Here is a 14,138-nt window from a genome sequence, read left to right on the forward strand (position 1 = left end):
ATTCTTGCTGGTGAGCCCACAATCAGGGTGGTAAATGAGGCACTGGGATATTTGTGACAGTATTTAGGAGGAACTGCTTTAAACAGAAAGCTGTCAGAATGTGGAACTCTCTTCCATTTGGAGAGGTTGAAACAGAAAGCATTTTGCATTTAATAGGTGGCTTGAAGTATAGGTGACGGAGAAAGGAATAGAGGGGCTTGGCGGTCAGGAGTTAGAGTTGGAGGGGGCTTGTGTGCAAACACGGACATGGAGGTCAAATGGTTCCTTGTTGGGAAATTTGCACAATTTTCTGAAATGTTATGTTACAGACACAATAGTGATAAAAAAGACTGGTTCACCCACCAGAAAAAACAAATGTTCATATATCTGTAGAAGTTAGTGATGGCTGGATGAAACTGCAAAGCAGAGCGTGAGCGAGTTAACAATAATATTTATAATGCTCTACACTAATCACTGCAGAGATCTGTTCCTTTACGAGCAAAAGAAACCATTCCGTTCCTGTCGCCCCACCTTTGTTTACATATGCGTCCAATCATTTTGATTTGTTCAAAGGCTCAGACTGCACTCATTGCTCCAAAGCTTCAAGTACGTCACAGTGAGATTATGTGCTTAATATTTAACAGAATCTACCGAAGTTCATAGTCAAAGATTTTACACCGGACAGCACAGTTGCTACATCCAGAAGCTTTCCAGTAAAAATTTTTAAAAACAAGAGAGCAATTTAACTTCTGGACGATAAAGGGAAGAATTGATGTGATTTCTCACGTCTTCCAGGAAGGTGAACTTTGCTCATTCTGACTTGTGGGAAAGTGCTCATTTGAATTCTTGGAACCGATTACCTTTTGGGCTGACATTTCGTAAAAAGCATCTAAATTGTTCGTCGTTATTTTCTTTCTTTCGAAACTGATCAGAAAGTAATTCTATCACTTTATTTTTAATCATGGGACATCAGATTGAATGTGAAACCTACTTCAACCACCAGCATATGTCTGAATTTGATGTGGCCATTTCAGTCAAAGTTGGCCTTACAATATTATACAGTATTATTTTTGTGGCTGGAGTATTTGGAAACAGCCTAACCATAAAAGTCGCACATGTTCTTCAAAAGAAAGGATATCTTCAGAAGAGTGTTACAGATCACATGACCAGCCTTTCCTGTGCGGATTTGCTTGTTCTTATACTGGGAATTCCTGTGGAATTGTACATTGCGATATGGAATCCATTCTTAACATCCACTGAAGATGCAGCCTGCAAGATCTATCACTTCCTCTTTGAAAGCTGTAGCTATGCCACAATATTGCACGTTGCTACTTTGAGTTTTGAGCGTTACATTGCAATTTGCCACCCACTCAAGTTTAAATCTGTCTCTGGTTCGAGAACAGTGAAGTTGATCTGTTTTGTTTGGCTGACTTCCTTTTGCGTCGCCTTGCCTCTCCTTTTTTCAATGGGGGTGGAGGACCCAATTAAGGCTTTTAGAAATGTTCGTAACAATAGCTGTGACATCAGGGAATCAAATAAAACTATTTGCACCAACCTCAGCTCCCATCAGATCACGTTCCAGTTGAGTGTTTTCAGTGCTTTCATTCTGTATGTTGTGATTCTTGTCTCAGTTGCATTTATGTGCAAAAAGATGATGAAAACTTTAATTGGAATGAAGTCTAATGCTTCAGCTACTGAAAGCAAAAACCTACCGAAACATGGGAGTACAGCCACAGAATCGTCCAGAAAACAGAGCATTATCTTTTTGGGTAAGTATTTCAATATTTTCTAATGATGTAGTACTGCTTAGTTTGGCTTTATAATTTTCGAAAGAAAAACACGGTAGACTGGTTGCATTCCCAGTCAGCAAGCCAAGCTTGCTACCGTCCATGCTGAGATGGTGCAGTCTGCAACTGAGCCTTTAGGTATCAGAGCTGTTTGAGGTTGTCCTACAAGTTCATCTGCAATCTCCCTGCCAATGAAAAGCAGCAGCCATGCCGCAACCACATGTGCAGAGGTGCTCTAGGCCTAGCAAAGTTAAACGGAAGACAGGCACAAAGGGAGTGTTAGTTGACGTCTGTTTGCAATTTGGCATGAGTCGATTTAGAATGTTTATTTTGTATTGGTTTTCACTGTTGCATTGTGACTAAGAGGATACTATGATCGTTCGTGACAATGTGATGGAAGCTGAGGTGTGGGACTGAATGGCGAATTGTGGTTCCATTTACTTGAAGCTGTCAAATGAGTCTGGTTAGCCCAGCCAGAATGGGCTTATGTTGGTTGCCTCTTCCTTTCCTCTTGCCCCACTTCACCTCCTCCCCTTTTTCCACATTGGATTGCCATATAGCTGTTGGTAAGAACTGTACCATCCTGAAAGTGAGGCTGTTCCAATCGCAGCAGACCATCACAAATTTTGACACCCACTCTCCTGGACAGTGGAACTATTCTTTCGATAATGCTTTGTTCTATCAGATTTGGTGTGGCAGCATAGCTACCGTTGTATGCATGCTGCCCACATGTGCATGGGTCCCACATTGATGTCTTCAGCCAGTTAGTCTGTGATATCTTTCCTGGACAAAAAGACTCAGTGGGACACATGAAGTTGGATTCTCCGACGGCGGAATCCACCGTTTCGCTGGCAGGGCACTCACGCCCCCGGATTTCCCAATGACGTGGGGATGCCCACAATGGGAGACCCATTGACCGGCTGCCGGAATGGAAGATCCTGCTCCCAGCGGGGCTGCACCGCACAAGAAAACGGGTGCGACAGGATATAGAATCCCACCCATGGAGTTCGAATGCCTAATTAAACTCTATTCTGGTTGTGATCTAGATTAATATACACAGGAATGACTACAAAAGGGTGCTACTACACTCCTCCCTCCTTAATGAAAATGTTACCCAGTGATCAAGCCCCATATGAATTATATACACTTCTGTTTTTTATTTCTTTCACAAATCAAACTTAACTAATACTTTCCTTTTCCTAAGAGGATATCTCTTTTTTTGACCTAAACTTTCAGAACTTGGGGAAGGACCTTGACCCATCTTGGCCTGAGTCTGCAATTAAGGGTTTCTCCAATAAAGATTGACTTTGCAACGTAATGATAAACTTTCATCAAGGAATGCTTGTTTCTGAAAACTTTACTTATATTTCGGGCAGCACGGTAGCATTGTGGATAGCACAATTGCTTCACAGCTCCAGGGTCACTGGTTTGATTCCGGCTTGGGTCACTGTCTGTGCGGAGTCTGCACATCCTCCCTGTGTGTGCGTGGGTTTCCTCCGGGTGCTCCGGTTTCCTCCTACAGTCCAAAGATGTGCAGGTTAAGTGGATTGGCCATGGTAAATTGCCCTTAGTGGCCAAAATTGCCCTTAGTGTTGGGTGGGGTTACTGGGTTTTGGGGATAGCGTGGAGGTGTTGACTTTGGGTAGAGTGCTCTTTCCAAGAGCCAGTGCAGACTTGATGGGCTGAATGGTCTCCTTCTGCACTGTAAATTCTATGATAATCTATGATTTATTTTCTTTTTTCCTTTAAGTTTTAAAAAATAAATTTAGTGTACCCAATTCATTTTTTTCCAATTAAGGGGCAATTTAGCGTGTCCAATCCACCTAGCCCGCACATCTTTGGGTTGTGGGAGCAAAAGCCCACACAAACACAGGGAGAATGTGCAAACTCCACACGGAAAGTGACCCAGGACCGGGATCGAACCTGGGACCTCGGTGCCGTCAGGCTGCAGGGCTAACCCACTGCGCCATCGTGCTGCCCTTCCTTTAAGTTTATACATTTGACTTGAATACTTTTGGGAAGCATTAGCTTGAAGGAATCGGGTCACCTTTTCACCAGCCATTTTATTGATGTTAACTACATTTTCTTTGTAGATTCATAGAATCCCTACAGTGCAGAAGGAGGTCTTTCGGCCCTTTGAATTTGCCCTGACCTTCTGAAAGAGCACACTACCTAGGCCCAATCCCCCACCCTATCCCTGTGAACCCACCTAGAGGCAATTTAGCATAGCCAATCCACCTAACCTGCACATCTTTGGGACTGTGGGAGGAAACCGGAGCAGCCGGAGGAAACCCACGCAGACACAGGGAGAATGTGCAAACTCTACACAGACAGTCATCCAAGTTTGGAACTAAATCCAGGGCCCTGATGCTGTGAGACAGCAGTGCTAACCACTGTGCCACCCCCTTGTTTATTTGTAACATTTATTTGATATTAGGACCTAAATCCCAAGAGGATATCTCCTTTTCTGACCTAAACTTTCAGAACTTGGGGGAGGACCGTGACTCATATTCTACACAAGCCTCCATCTGCCTTTTTCAATTAACGCCATGAACATATCCTTATGTTCCTTTCTCCTTTATGTAACTTCGCTAAATGCATCTATGTTGTTTCTTTGACTGCCCACTCTCTGACTAAAAGAAGTATCTTTGTGACTACTTTATATTTATGGCCCCATCCTTTCAGTTTCACCCGCACGTGGTGAGTGATTACTGCACTTAATCTATCAAACCCCTTCATAATACTACAGAGCTCCATAAAGCAAACCTCAGGGACACGATTCTCCGTCGGCCGATGCCAGAATAGGGAAACGTGATTGGGCCGAGAATCGGTTCCGATGCCGAAATAGTGGCGGCTGCTAATTTTCGCGCCAAATCGCAATTCTCCGGCACCATTAGCATATCATAAGTGGGCACAAGTGGATATTCTCTGGGGCCTCCACGAGTCTCCACTGCCAATGGGCCGAATTCCTTACAGCAAGGTTCACTTGTCTTTTTAAAAATCATGAAAGATGCGCCGTGGCTGCTGAGGGAGAGAGAGGGGATACGTAGAATGTCCAACATTGCCATAGTTTGCTGACAGTCGTGCCGTCTATTGAGCGCCTACTGCCAAGGCCGGGAGGTGTAGCGGGGGGTGGCCAGGAGGTGGGCTGTGGGGTCAGGATTGACAGGCACGGAACACCATTGCGGCAGCCTGCAAGGCAGCCATGCAACTGCACATGCCGCTGACAGCCAATTGTGAACTTAGGGCCACGGGTCGTATGGGTGCCCCCCAGCTGCCCTCTGGCCCCAACCGACCCATCAGTGGGATGGGCGCGCTCCAGCACAACCAGTGTCATCTTGTTGGCTGGGTTGAGCGTACTGAGGAGTGAAGTGTGTATATGTGGCTGCAGCTTGACAGCCTTCTGAGTGTCAATTGCGAATCCGGCAAATCTAGCACCATTTCTCATTGGAATTGATTGTGTTCCACGTGGTGTTAGCCCCTTAACAGTTGCCGAATCAGTCCAGGTACGGCAGCCAGTTTTGCTGTCGTGGAATTCCACAAACTCCACGAATCCTGACTTAGTCTCAGGAACGGGGAATCCAGCTGCAGTTTTTTCTCTTAGAAAGCAGAGCCCCAGTCTGTTGATTAAAAATATATTTGAGTGAAACATACAAGGTCCTGAGGGGGATTGGCAGTGGAGAGGATGTTTCATCTTGCGAGAGAATCTAGAGCAAAGGGTCAAAACTGAGGTCCATGGGACAACCTCCTCTGGGAATCCCTAAGCAGCAAACAAATTGCACAAAATATCTTGGGCTGGATTCTCTGTCGACGGGATCCTCTGTTTCACCGGCAGCACTCTCACACCAACTGATTTCCCGATGGTGTGGCCGGCTGCTGGGATGGAGCCTGGGGTGCACTGCACCAGAAAACAGGTGCGGCAGGATGGAGAACCCTGCCCCTTGGGTTTTGCTATTTGCTGTTCAATTCATTGGAAACCCTCAACCCACTTTGAATCACTTCCTATCACAATGAAGACTTGCTGCCCTTCAAATTCTGCAAAATTTAGGTGCAATTTTCATGATGGCAAAGGTTCTGATGGCAGCTTCTTTCTACTTCTTGACATACTGTGCAATATTTCATGGTGTCTTCTAAGTCCTTATCCAAATCTGGCCACCAAAGGTGGCTTTGCATTATTCTTTGTCAAGCTTATCCATAGTGTTGATCATATAAATTGCATAGCAACTGCAACCTGTACCATTCAGGAATTGCAACTCTGGCTTCCTACATAACACAACTTTTAACAATTGACAAACCATCCTTCAGGATAAAAAATGGCCTGATTTTTAACTCCGTATCTGTGTTGGCCTCCCATTTGCGATATACTCATATACCCTTGCTATTAGGGCAGCACGGTAGCACAAGTGGATAGCACTGTGGCTTCACAGCGCCAGGGTCCCAGGTTCGATTCCCTGCTGGGTCACTGTCTGTGCTGAGTCTGCACGTTCTCCCCGTGTCTGCGTGGGTTTCCTCCGGGTGCTCCGGTTTCCTCCCACTGTTCAAAGACGTGCAGCTTAGGTGGATTGGCCATGCTAAATTGCCCTTAGTGATCAAAAAGGTTAGGATGGGTTATTGGGTTACGGGGATAGGGTGAAAGTGAGGGCTTAAGTGGGTCGGTGCAGACTCGATGGGCCGAATGGCCTCCTTCTGCACTGTATGTTCTATGTTACAGGCTCCTTGCGAGTTGTACCACCAGTTTCATCTGCTGTAAATGGCAACTCACTTCTGTGCAAAGAGGAAAACACTATCTTCCCAGGTGGGGTTCTGCCTTTGTTGGGCTGGTCAGCATTACAATCATCTGTGCTTAATGTCACACTAACAAGAAGACAAAATCAAAGCCCATCTCTGGATTCAAGCTGCAGCTAAAGTGGGTACTGGAGGTTCGAACTAACCATCAATGGCTTCAATTGTGGAACCACCACCAGTCAAGCATTTATGAAATCATCTTACTCCAAAAAATCAAAGTAAATTCTTCACATTCTATCTGAGCATAATTTCACTCACTGGCACTGTGTGTGTGCTAAATGCAGTTAGTCTCTCAGTACCATTATCCTACACCTGAACGATCACAGCACCTACTCCCTATGGAGAGACATCACATGTTAGTGTAATTTTATTGAACACATCATAATGTATAAGCATTATACCATCTACCAGTTGAATTTTACACAAATTGAATGCTTTGTCACACTTTGTTCAATTGCGCAAGTGATTAATTTGAGCAATGCAATAAGGTTGTCAAATTTGGTATGAATTTACCATAATTCACTAGATCCAAGAAAGATCTTTCTCTGCTCCCTGACGCCAAAATCGCATTTGGCAACAGGGCGGAGAATCCGTTTTGGCGCCAAAATTGGTAGCGGTGCCAGATTTTGAATTCTCCACCACCTGAAAAGCGGCGTACTCTAGGAGTACGCCACATCGATTATCCACCGCCTCAGGCCATTTCCTGAGGCCCACCCCTCGATACTAGGAGCAGGATTAGGCCATCTGGCCCCTCGAGGCTGCTCTGCCAGTCAATGAGATCATGGCTGATCTTTTGTGGGCTCAGCTCCATTTTCCGGTTCGAACACCGTAACCCCTCATCCCTTTATTCTTCAAAAAACTATCTATCTTTATCTTAAAAACATTTAATGAAGGAGTCTCAACTGCTTCACTGGCCAAGGAATTCCATAGATTCACAACCCTTTGGGTGAAGAAGTTCCTCCTAAACTCAATCCTAAATCTACTTCCCTTAGAACCTTAGTTAGGCCACACTTGGAGTATAGTGTTCAATTCTGGTCGCCACACTACCAGAAGGATGTCGAGGCTTTAGAGAGGGTGCAGAACAGATTTACCAAGACGTTGCCTGGTATGGAGGGCATTAGCTATGAGGAGCGGTTGAATAAACACTGGAACGACGGAGGTTGAGGGGCGACCTGTAAGAGGTCTACAAAATTGTGAGGGACATAGACAGAATGGATAGTCAGATACTTTTTCCCAGGGTACAGGGGTCAATAACTAGGGGGCATAGGTTTACGGTGCGAGGGGCAAGGTTTAGAGGAGATGTACGAGGAAAGTCTTTCACACAGAGGATTGTGGGTGCCTGGAACTCGCTGCCAGAGGAGGTGGTGGAAGCATGGACGATAGTGGCATTTAAGGGGCATCTTGACAATACATGAATAGGATGGGAATAGAGGGATACGGACCCAGGAAGTGAAGAAGATTTTAGTTTAGACGAGCAGCATTGGCGGCACAGGCTTGTAGGGCCGAAGGGCCTGTTCCTGTGCTGTACTTTTCTTTGTTGTTTGTGCTTTGTTCTTTGTTCCCCTTATTTTGAGGCTAAGCCCCCTAGTTCTGCTTTCACCCGCCAGTGGAAACAACCTGCCCGCATCTGTCCTATATATTCCCTTCATAATTTTATATGTTTCTATAAGATCCCCCCTCATCCTTCTAAATTACAGTGAGTACGGTCCCAGTCTACTCAACTTCTCCTCGCAATCCAACCCCTTCAGCTCTGGGATTAACCTAGTGAATCTCCACTGCACACCCTCCAGATGGAATGTGCCAGCCTCCCGTACCAGCCTCCCCGGACAGGCGCCGGAATGTGGCGACTAGGGGCTTTTCACAGTAACTTCATTGAAGCCTACTCGTGACAATAAGCGATTTTCATTTCATTTTCATTTCATTTCATTTCATTTCCAGCGCCAGTATGTCCTTTCTCAAGTAAGGAGACCAAAACTGAACACAATACTCCAGGTGTGGCCTCACTAACACCTTATACAATTGCAGCATAACCACCCTAGTCTTAAACTACATCCCCCTAGTAACAAATTCCATTCGCCTTCTTAATCACCTTTGCACCTGTAAACCAACTTTTTGCGACTCATGCACCAGCACACCCAGGTCTCTCTGCACAGCAGCATGTTTTAATATTTTATCATTTAAATAATAATCCCTTTTGCTGTTATTTCTACCATAATGGATAACCTCACATTTGTCAACATTGTATTCCATCTGCCAGACCCTAGCCCATTCACTTCACCTATCCAAATCCCTCTGCAGACTTCCAGTATCCTCTGCACTTTTTGCTTTACCACTCATCTTAGTGTCATCTGCAAACTTGGACACATTGCCCTTGGTCCCCAACTCCAAATCATCTATGTAAATTGTGAACAATTGTGGGCCCAACACTGATCCTGATGGACATCACTAGCTACTGATTGCCAACCAGAGAAACACCCATTAATCCCCACTCTTTGCTTTCCATTAATTAATCAATCCTCTATCCATGCTACTACTTTACCCTTAATGCCATGCATCTTTATCTTATGCAGCAATCTTTTGTGTGGCACCTTGTCAGAGGCTTTCTGTAAATCCAGATATACCACATCCATTGGCTCCACGTTATCTACTGCACTGGTAATGTCCTCAAAACAATCCACTAAATTAGTTGGGCACGACCTGCCCTTTATGAACCCATGCTGCGTCTGCCAAATGGGACAATTTCCATCCAGATGCCTCACTATTTCTTCCTTGATGATAGATTCCAGCATCTTCCCTACTACTGAAGTTAAGCTAGCTGGCCAATGATTACCCACTTTCTGCCTACCTCCTTCTTTAAACAATGTTGTCACGTTTGCTAATTTCCAATCCGCTGGGACAACCCCAGAGTCTAGTGAATTTTGGTAAATTATCACTAGTGCATTTGAAATTTCCCTAGCCATCTCTTTTAGCACCCTGCGATGCATTCCATCAAGGCCAGGAGACTTGTCTACCTTTAGCCCCATTAGCTTGCCCATCACTACCTCCTTAGTGATAACAATCATCTCAAAGTCCTCATCTGTCATTGCCTCATTTCCATCAGTCACTGGTATGTTATTTGTGTCTTCCACATTGAAGACCGACCCAAAAAATCTGTTCAGTTCCTCAGCGACTCTTTTTTGTTTTATATATTTGTAGAAACTTTTACTATCTATTTTTATATTCTGAGCAAGTTTACTCTCATAATCTATCTTTCTCTTCTTTATAGCTTTTTTAGTGGCTTTCTGTTGCCCCCTAAAGATTTCCCAGTCCTCTAGTCTCCCACTAATCTTTGCCACTTTGTATGCTATTTCCCTCAACTTGATACTCTCCCTTATTTCCTCAGAAATCCACGATCAATTTTCCCTTTCTACCGTCCTTCCTTTTTGTTGGTATAAACCTTTGCTGAGCACTGTAAAAAATTGCTTGGAAGGTTCCCCACTGTTCCTCAACTGTTTCACCATAAAGTCTTTGTTCCCAGTCTACCTTAGCTAGCTCTTCTCTCATCCCATTGTAATCCCCTTTGTTTAAGCACAAAACACTCGTGTTTGATTTTACCTTCTCACCTTCCATCTGTATTTTAAATTCTATCATATTGTGATCACTCCTTTTGAGAGGATCCGTAACTATGAGATCATTAATCAATCCTGTCTCATTACACAGGACCAGATCTAGGACCGCTTGTTCCCTCGTAGGTTCCATTACATCCTGTTCCAGGAGACTATCGTGGATACATTCAATAAACTCCTCTTCAAGGCTGCCTTGACGGACCTGGTTAAACCAATCGACATGTAGATTAAAATCCTTCCGAATAATTTGATACCCTTGGATATTTAACTCCTAGTCATGACCATCCTTTAACCATGTTTCAGTAATGGCCACTAAATCATAATCATTCATGATGATTTGTGCCATTAACTCATTTACCTTATTCCGAATACTACGAGCGTTCAGGTAAAGTACACTTATGTTGGCTTTTATACCTCTGTTTTGAATCTTAACACCTTGATCTGTAACCTCTCCCAAGTTATTTTTCCTCTTAACCTTTCTCCTAATTTTCCTTGTCGTTGAACCCATATCTTCATGTGACAACCTGCCGCGTCACTTTCGATTTATGTTTTTACTTCCCGTTTTATTCCTTTTAATCTTTAGGGGGCAGCAGGGTAGCATGGTGGTTAGCATAAATGCTTCACAGCTCCAGGGTCCCAGGTTCGATTCCCGGCTGGGTCACTGTCTGTGTGGAGTCTGCACGTCCTCCCCTTGTGTGCGTGGGTTTCCTCCGGGTGCTCCCGTTTCCTCCCACAGTCCAAAGATGTGCGGGTTAGGTGGATTGGCCATGCTAAATTGCCCGTAGTGTCCTAATAAAAGTAAGGTTAAGGGGGGGGGGTTGTTGGGTTACGGGTATAGGGTGGATACGTGGGTTTGAGTAGGGTGATCATGGCTCGGCACACCATTGAGGGCCGAAGGGCCTGTTCTGTGCTGTACTGTTCTATGTTCTAATATTACTGGACCTATTCACTGAGCTTCCCTCAGTCACTGTACCTTGTACTGTTTTCCTTTTTGATTTTTGACTATGGCTTCTCTGCCTTACACTTTCCCCCTTACTGCCTTTTGTTTCTGTCCCTGTTTTATTACCTTCTGATTTCCTGCATCAGTTCCCAGCCCTCTGCCACATTAGTTTAAACACTCCCCAACCGCTCTAGCAAATATCCCCCCTCAGACATCAGTTCCAGTCCTGCCCAGGTGTAACCCGTCCAGTTTGTACTGGCCCCTCTGAAACCCTCCCCCGATACCATCCCTTCAGCCACGTATTCATCCTTTATCATTTCTACTCTGGCTAGCACGTGGCACCGGTAATAATCCTGAGATCACTACCTTCGAGGTCCGATTTCTTAACTTCCTTCCTAGCTTCCTGTATTCTGCTTTTAGGACTTCATCCTTTTTTTACCTATGTCATTTGTACCGATGTGTACCACGACTATTGGCCGTTCACCCTCCCCCTCCAGAATGTCCTGTACCCGCTCCGAGACATCCTTGACCCTAGCACCAGAGAGACAACACACTATCCTGGAGACTCGTTTGTGGCCACAGAAACGCCTGCCTATTCCGCTCACAATTGAATCCCCTATAACTATTGCACTGTTGCCTTTATCACCCCTCCTCTCTGCAGCAGAACCAACCCTGGTGTCACGAGTTTGGCTGTTGCCGTTTTCCCCTGAGAGGCTATTCCCCTCAACAGTATCCAAAATAGTATATCTGTTCTGCAGGGGAATGGGCACAGGAGATTCCTGCACTACCTGCCTCACTCTCTTGCTCTGTCTGGTGGTCACCCATTCCCTTCCTGCCTGCGGAGTCTGAGCCTGCGGTGTGACCACCTCTCTATACGTGCTATCTACGATGCACTCCGACTCGCGGATGCTCCATCCTGCCACATGGAGTAAGAGCAGCAGACCACACCTTGGAGCTGACCTGCCATGAATTATTCCTTTAAATTAAACCTTTGAGATTGAACTTTGGAAAAATGTTTTTGTGTCAGATTAAATCCAATCCCCATGTACTATTTAATTAGATTTTGTTTTAAAAACTGATTATTTATCCCTCTTGATCTGACAACAAATTCAAAATAGCTATTTAATTGAAATTAAAAAAGTTATTTAAAAGAAATTAAAAATAGTAATTTAAATCAACCAAAAATAGTTATTTAAGTCAAATAAAAAATTTGTGTGTATGTGATCGGGCTGAGAGTGCCTGATTGGGTGTGGGGGGTTGATGCGGCGGGCTGGGGATCCTCCCATGGTGCATTATGGCTGGGGATGGGGTCAGGGGTCACTTCGTGAGCAGAGCTCCCCAGTGTATAAAACAGGGCTATGCGCAGCGCTTTCCCCACCAAGGCTCCTTATACAACGTGAGTCAGAGCTAGATGCGCTCACCATGGGACTTTGATCAGACTCTGCACATACAGTGACCCACGCTGGGAATCGAACCTGGGACCCTGGTGCTGTGAAGCAACAATGCTAACCACTGTGCCACTGGGCACTCCACACTGGATCCCTGACGAATACCCCCCCCATCCTCTGACTATCCCTTCATCTCCTGACTCTCCTGACTCTCCAATCCCCCACAACAATCCAACCCCAAACCCCAATGACACCGCCCCACCTTACCTTACACGCTTACCTCCTCTGCCTGTCTAAGCGGCTGAGGCATCCAACCTTACTGGAATATAGCAGCTAGTGCTATAAACGGGGTTATGGCTGTATTTTCCCAATGCTCCTGCACTACACTGAAGGACTCCAGGAGGAAGCGCTCTCTACATTTCTCCGCAGGCCCTGGTTTGATGTCCTGTGAAATGTGGAGTTCCAGTCCAAGGTAGGAAAGTAGGAACTGAGTGATAACCACAATCAGGTTGCCTCTCCGTGGAAGATTTGGCCCAGTCTCAAGTCTTTTCAGTTCATGCTCTACCCTCTCTCTTAGAACTTAGGGTACTGTATGAATAGACTGCCCTAACTTCTTTAACTTAAGCAGGCTCTTCCTAACAAGGCTTGCTTTTACCATTCATCCTTCGCCACAATTGTGGGCAACTTTTCACATTGATTGTTGTATGTGACTGGACCTGACACACTTCCTATTTTGGGAATATTCTCTCCTCCATAACTTTGGAATTCTATTTGCAATTTCACAAGGATGTTAACTCAACTGTTCATGGTATAGCAATTGAAGAAAAACACTCTCTGGTGCACTCACGTCCACCACGTTTATCAGATCTTCATCCACTGTTGCTTCAATTACAGTACCTTGTGATCCACCATCAATTGGATACGAGACGAGGATGAGATCCAAACAATAGGCTTTAATGCACAAGATATGTGCCCGGCAGCAGATGTACAGAAGAATGGCCGACAGCCGGACAGTACGGGTTCTTATACCCCACCTCGTAGGCGGAGCCAATCGGCTGAGAGGCACATGACTTCTTCAGCCAATCGGCAGAGAGGCACATGACTTACCCGGGCCAATGGGCAGCGAGTCTTCTGCACCAAAAGCAGCTCGCTTCCAAGGTACCGTAATATCCCTAGTCATAATACCACACCTTGCATATTTCCATTGGACTTCCTTGTGTTTAGATCATCTGGATCTCAACCAACCCCTCACTCGACCTGCTGCCATTGCACAACCGTATGTAATGACTGCTGTTTCCTCCAGACAGCATTTTCTCTGTTTACCTTCTTCTGCCATGCCTTCACAAAATGACATTTCTTCTTGCAGCTCTTGCACTCTCCCTTCACAACTGCGTAATTCTGTGCCCAATATTGGCTTCAGCACTGTTAACAAGACTTTATATATATATATTAAATGTATATAAATCCTAACTCTGTCAGCACAATTCAGCAACCTCGTCGCACCCGACTTGATATGAATGGAATCTCGTGAGACTGGGCAAGATCCAGATATGTATATTTAGATATGTATATTTAAATGAGTCATTAGGCTCATTCAAATAATGAGTTCATCGGATTCACCTGGGACATGGAATTCACCGGCCGTGCCTGGGAG

The 14,138-nt window shown here is 45.0% G+C and overlaps 1 protein-coding gene across 1 annotated transcript in view; it reads left to right on the forward strand.

The window, feature by feature from the left end:
* The first annotated feature begins 662 nt into the window (after positions 1 to 662).
* Positions 663 to 14,138, forward strand: part of gpr39 (G protein-coupled receptor 39) — a 133,859-nt gene continuing 120,383 nt past the window's right edge. The window contains exon 1 of the mRNA XM_038789858.1: positions 663 to 1,748. Coding sequence (XP_038645786.1) covers positions 941 to 1,748 — 808 coding nt within the window. The 5' untranslated portion in view covers positions 663 to 940. The remainder of the gene's footprint in view (positions 1,749 to 14,138) is intronic.

This window comes from Scyliorhinus canicula, chromosome 2 (genome assembly GCF_902713615.1).
Source record: "Scyliorhinus canicula chromosome 2, sScyCan1.1, whole genome shotgun sequence".
NCBI classification, from domain to species: Eukaryota; Metazoa; Chordata; class Chondrichthyes; order Carcharhiniformes; family Scyliorhinidae; genus Scyliorhinus; species Scyliorhinus canicula.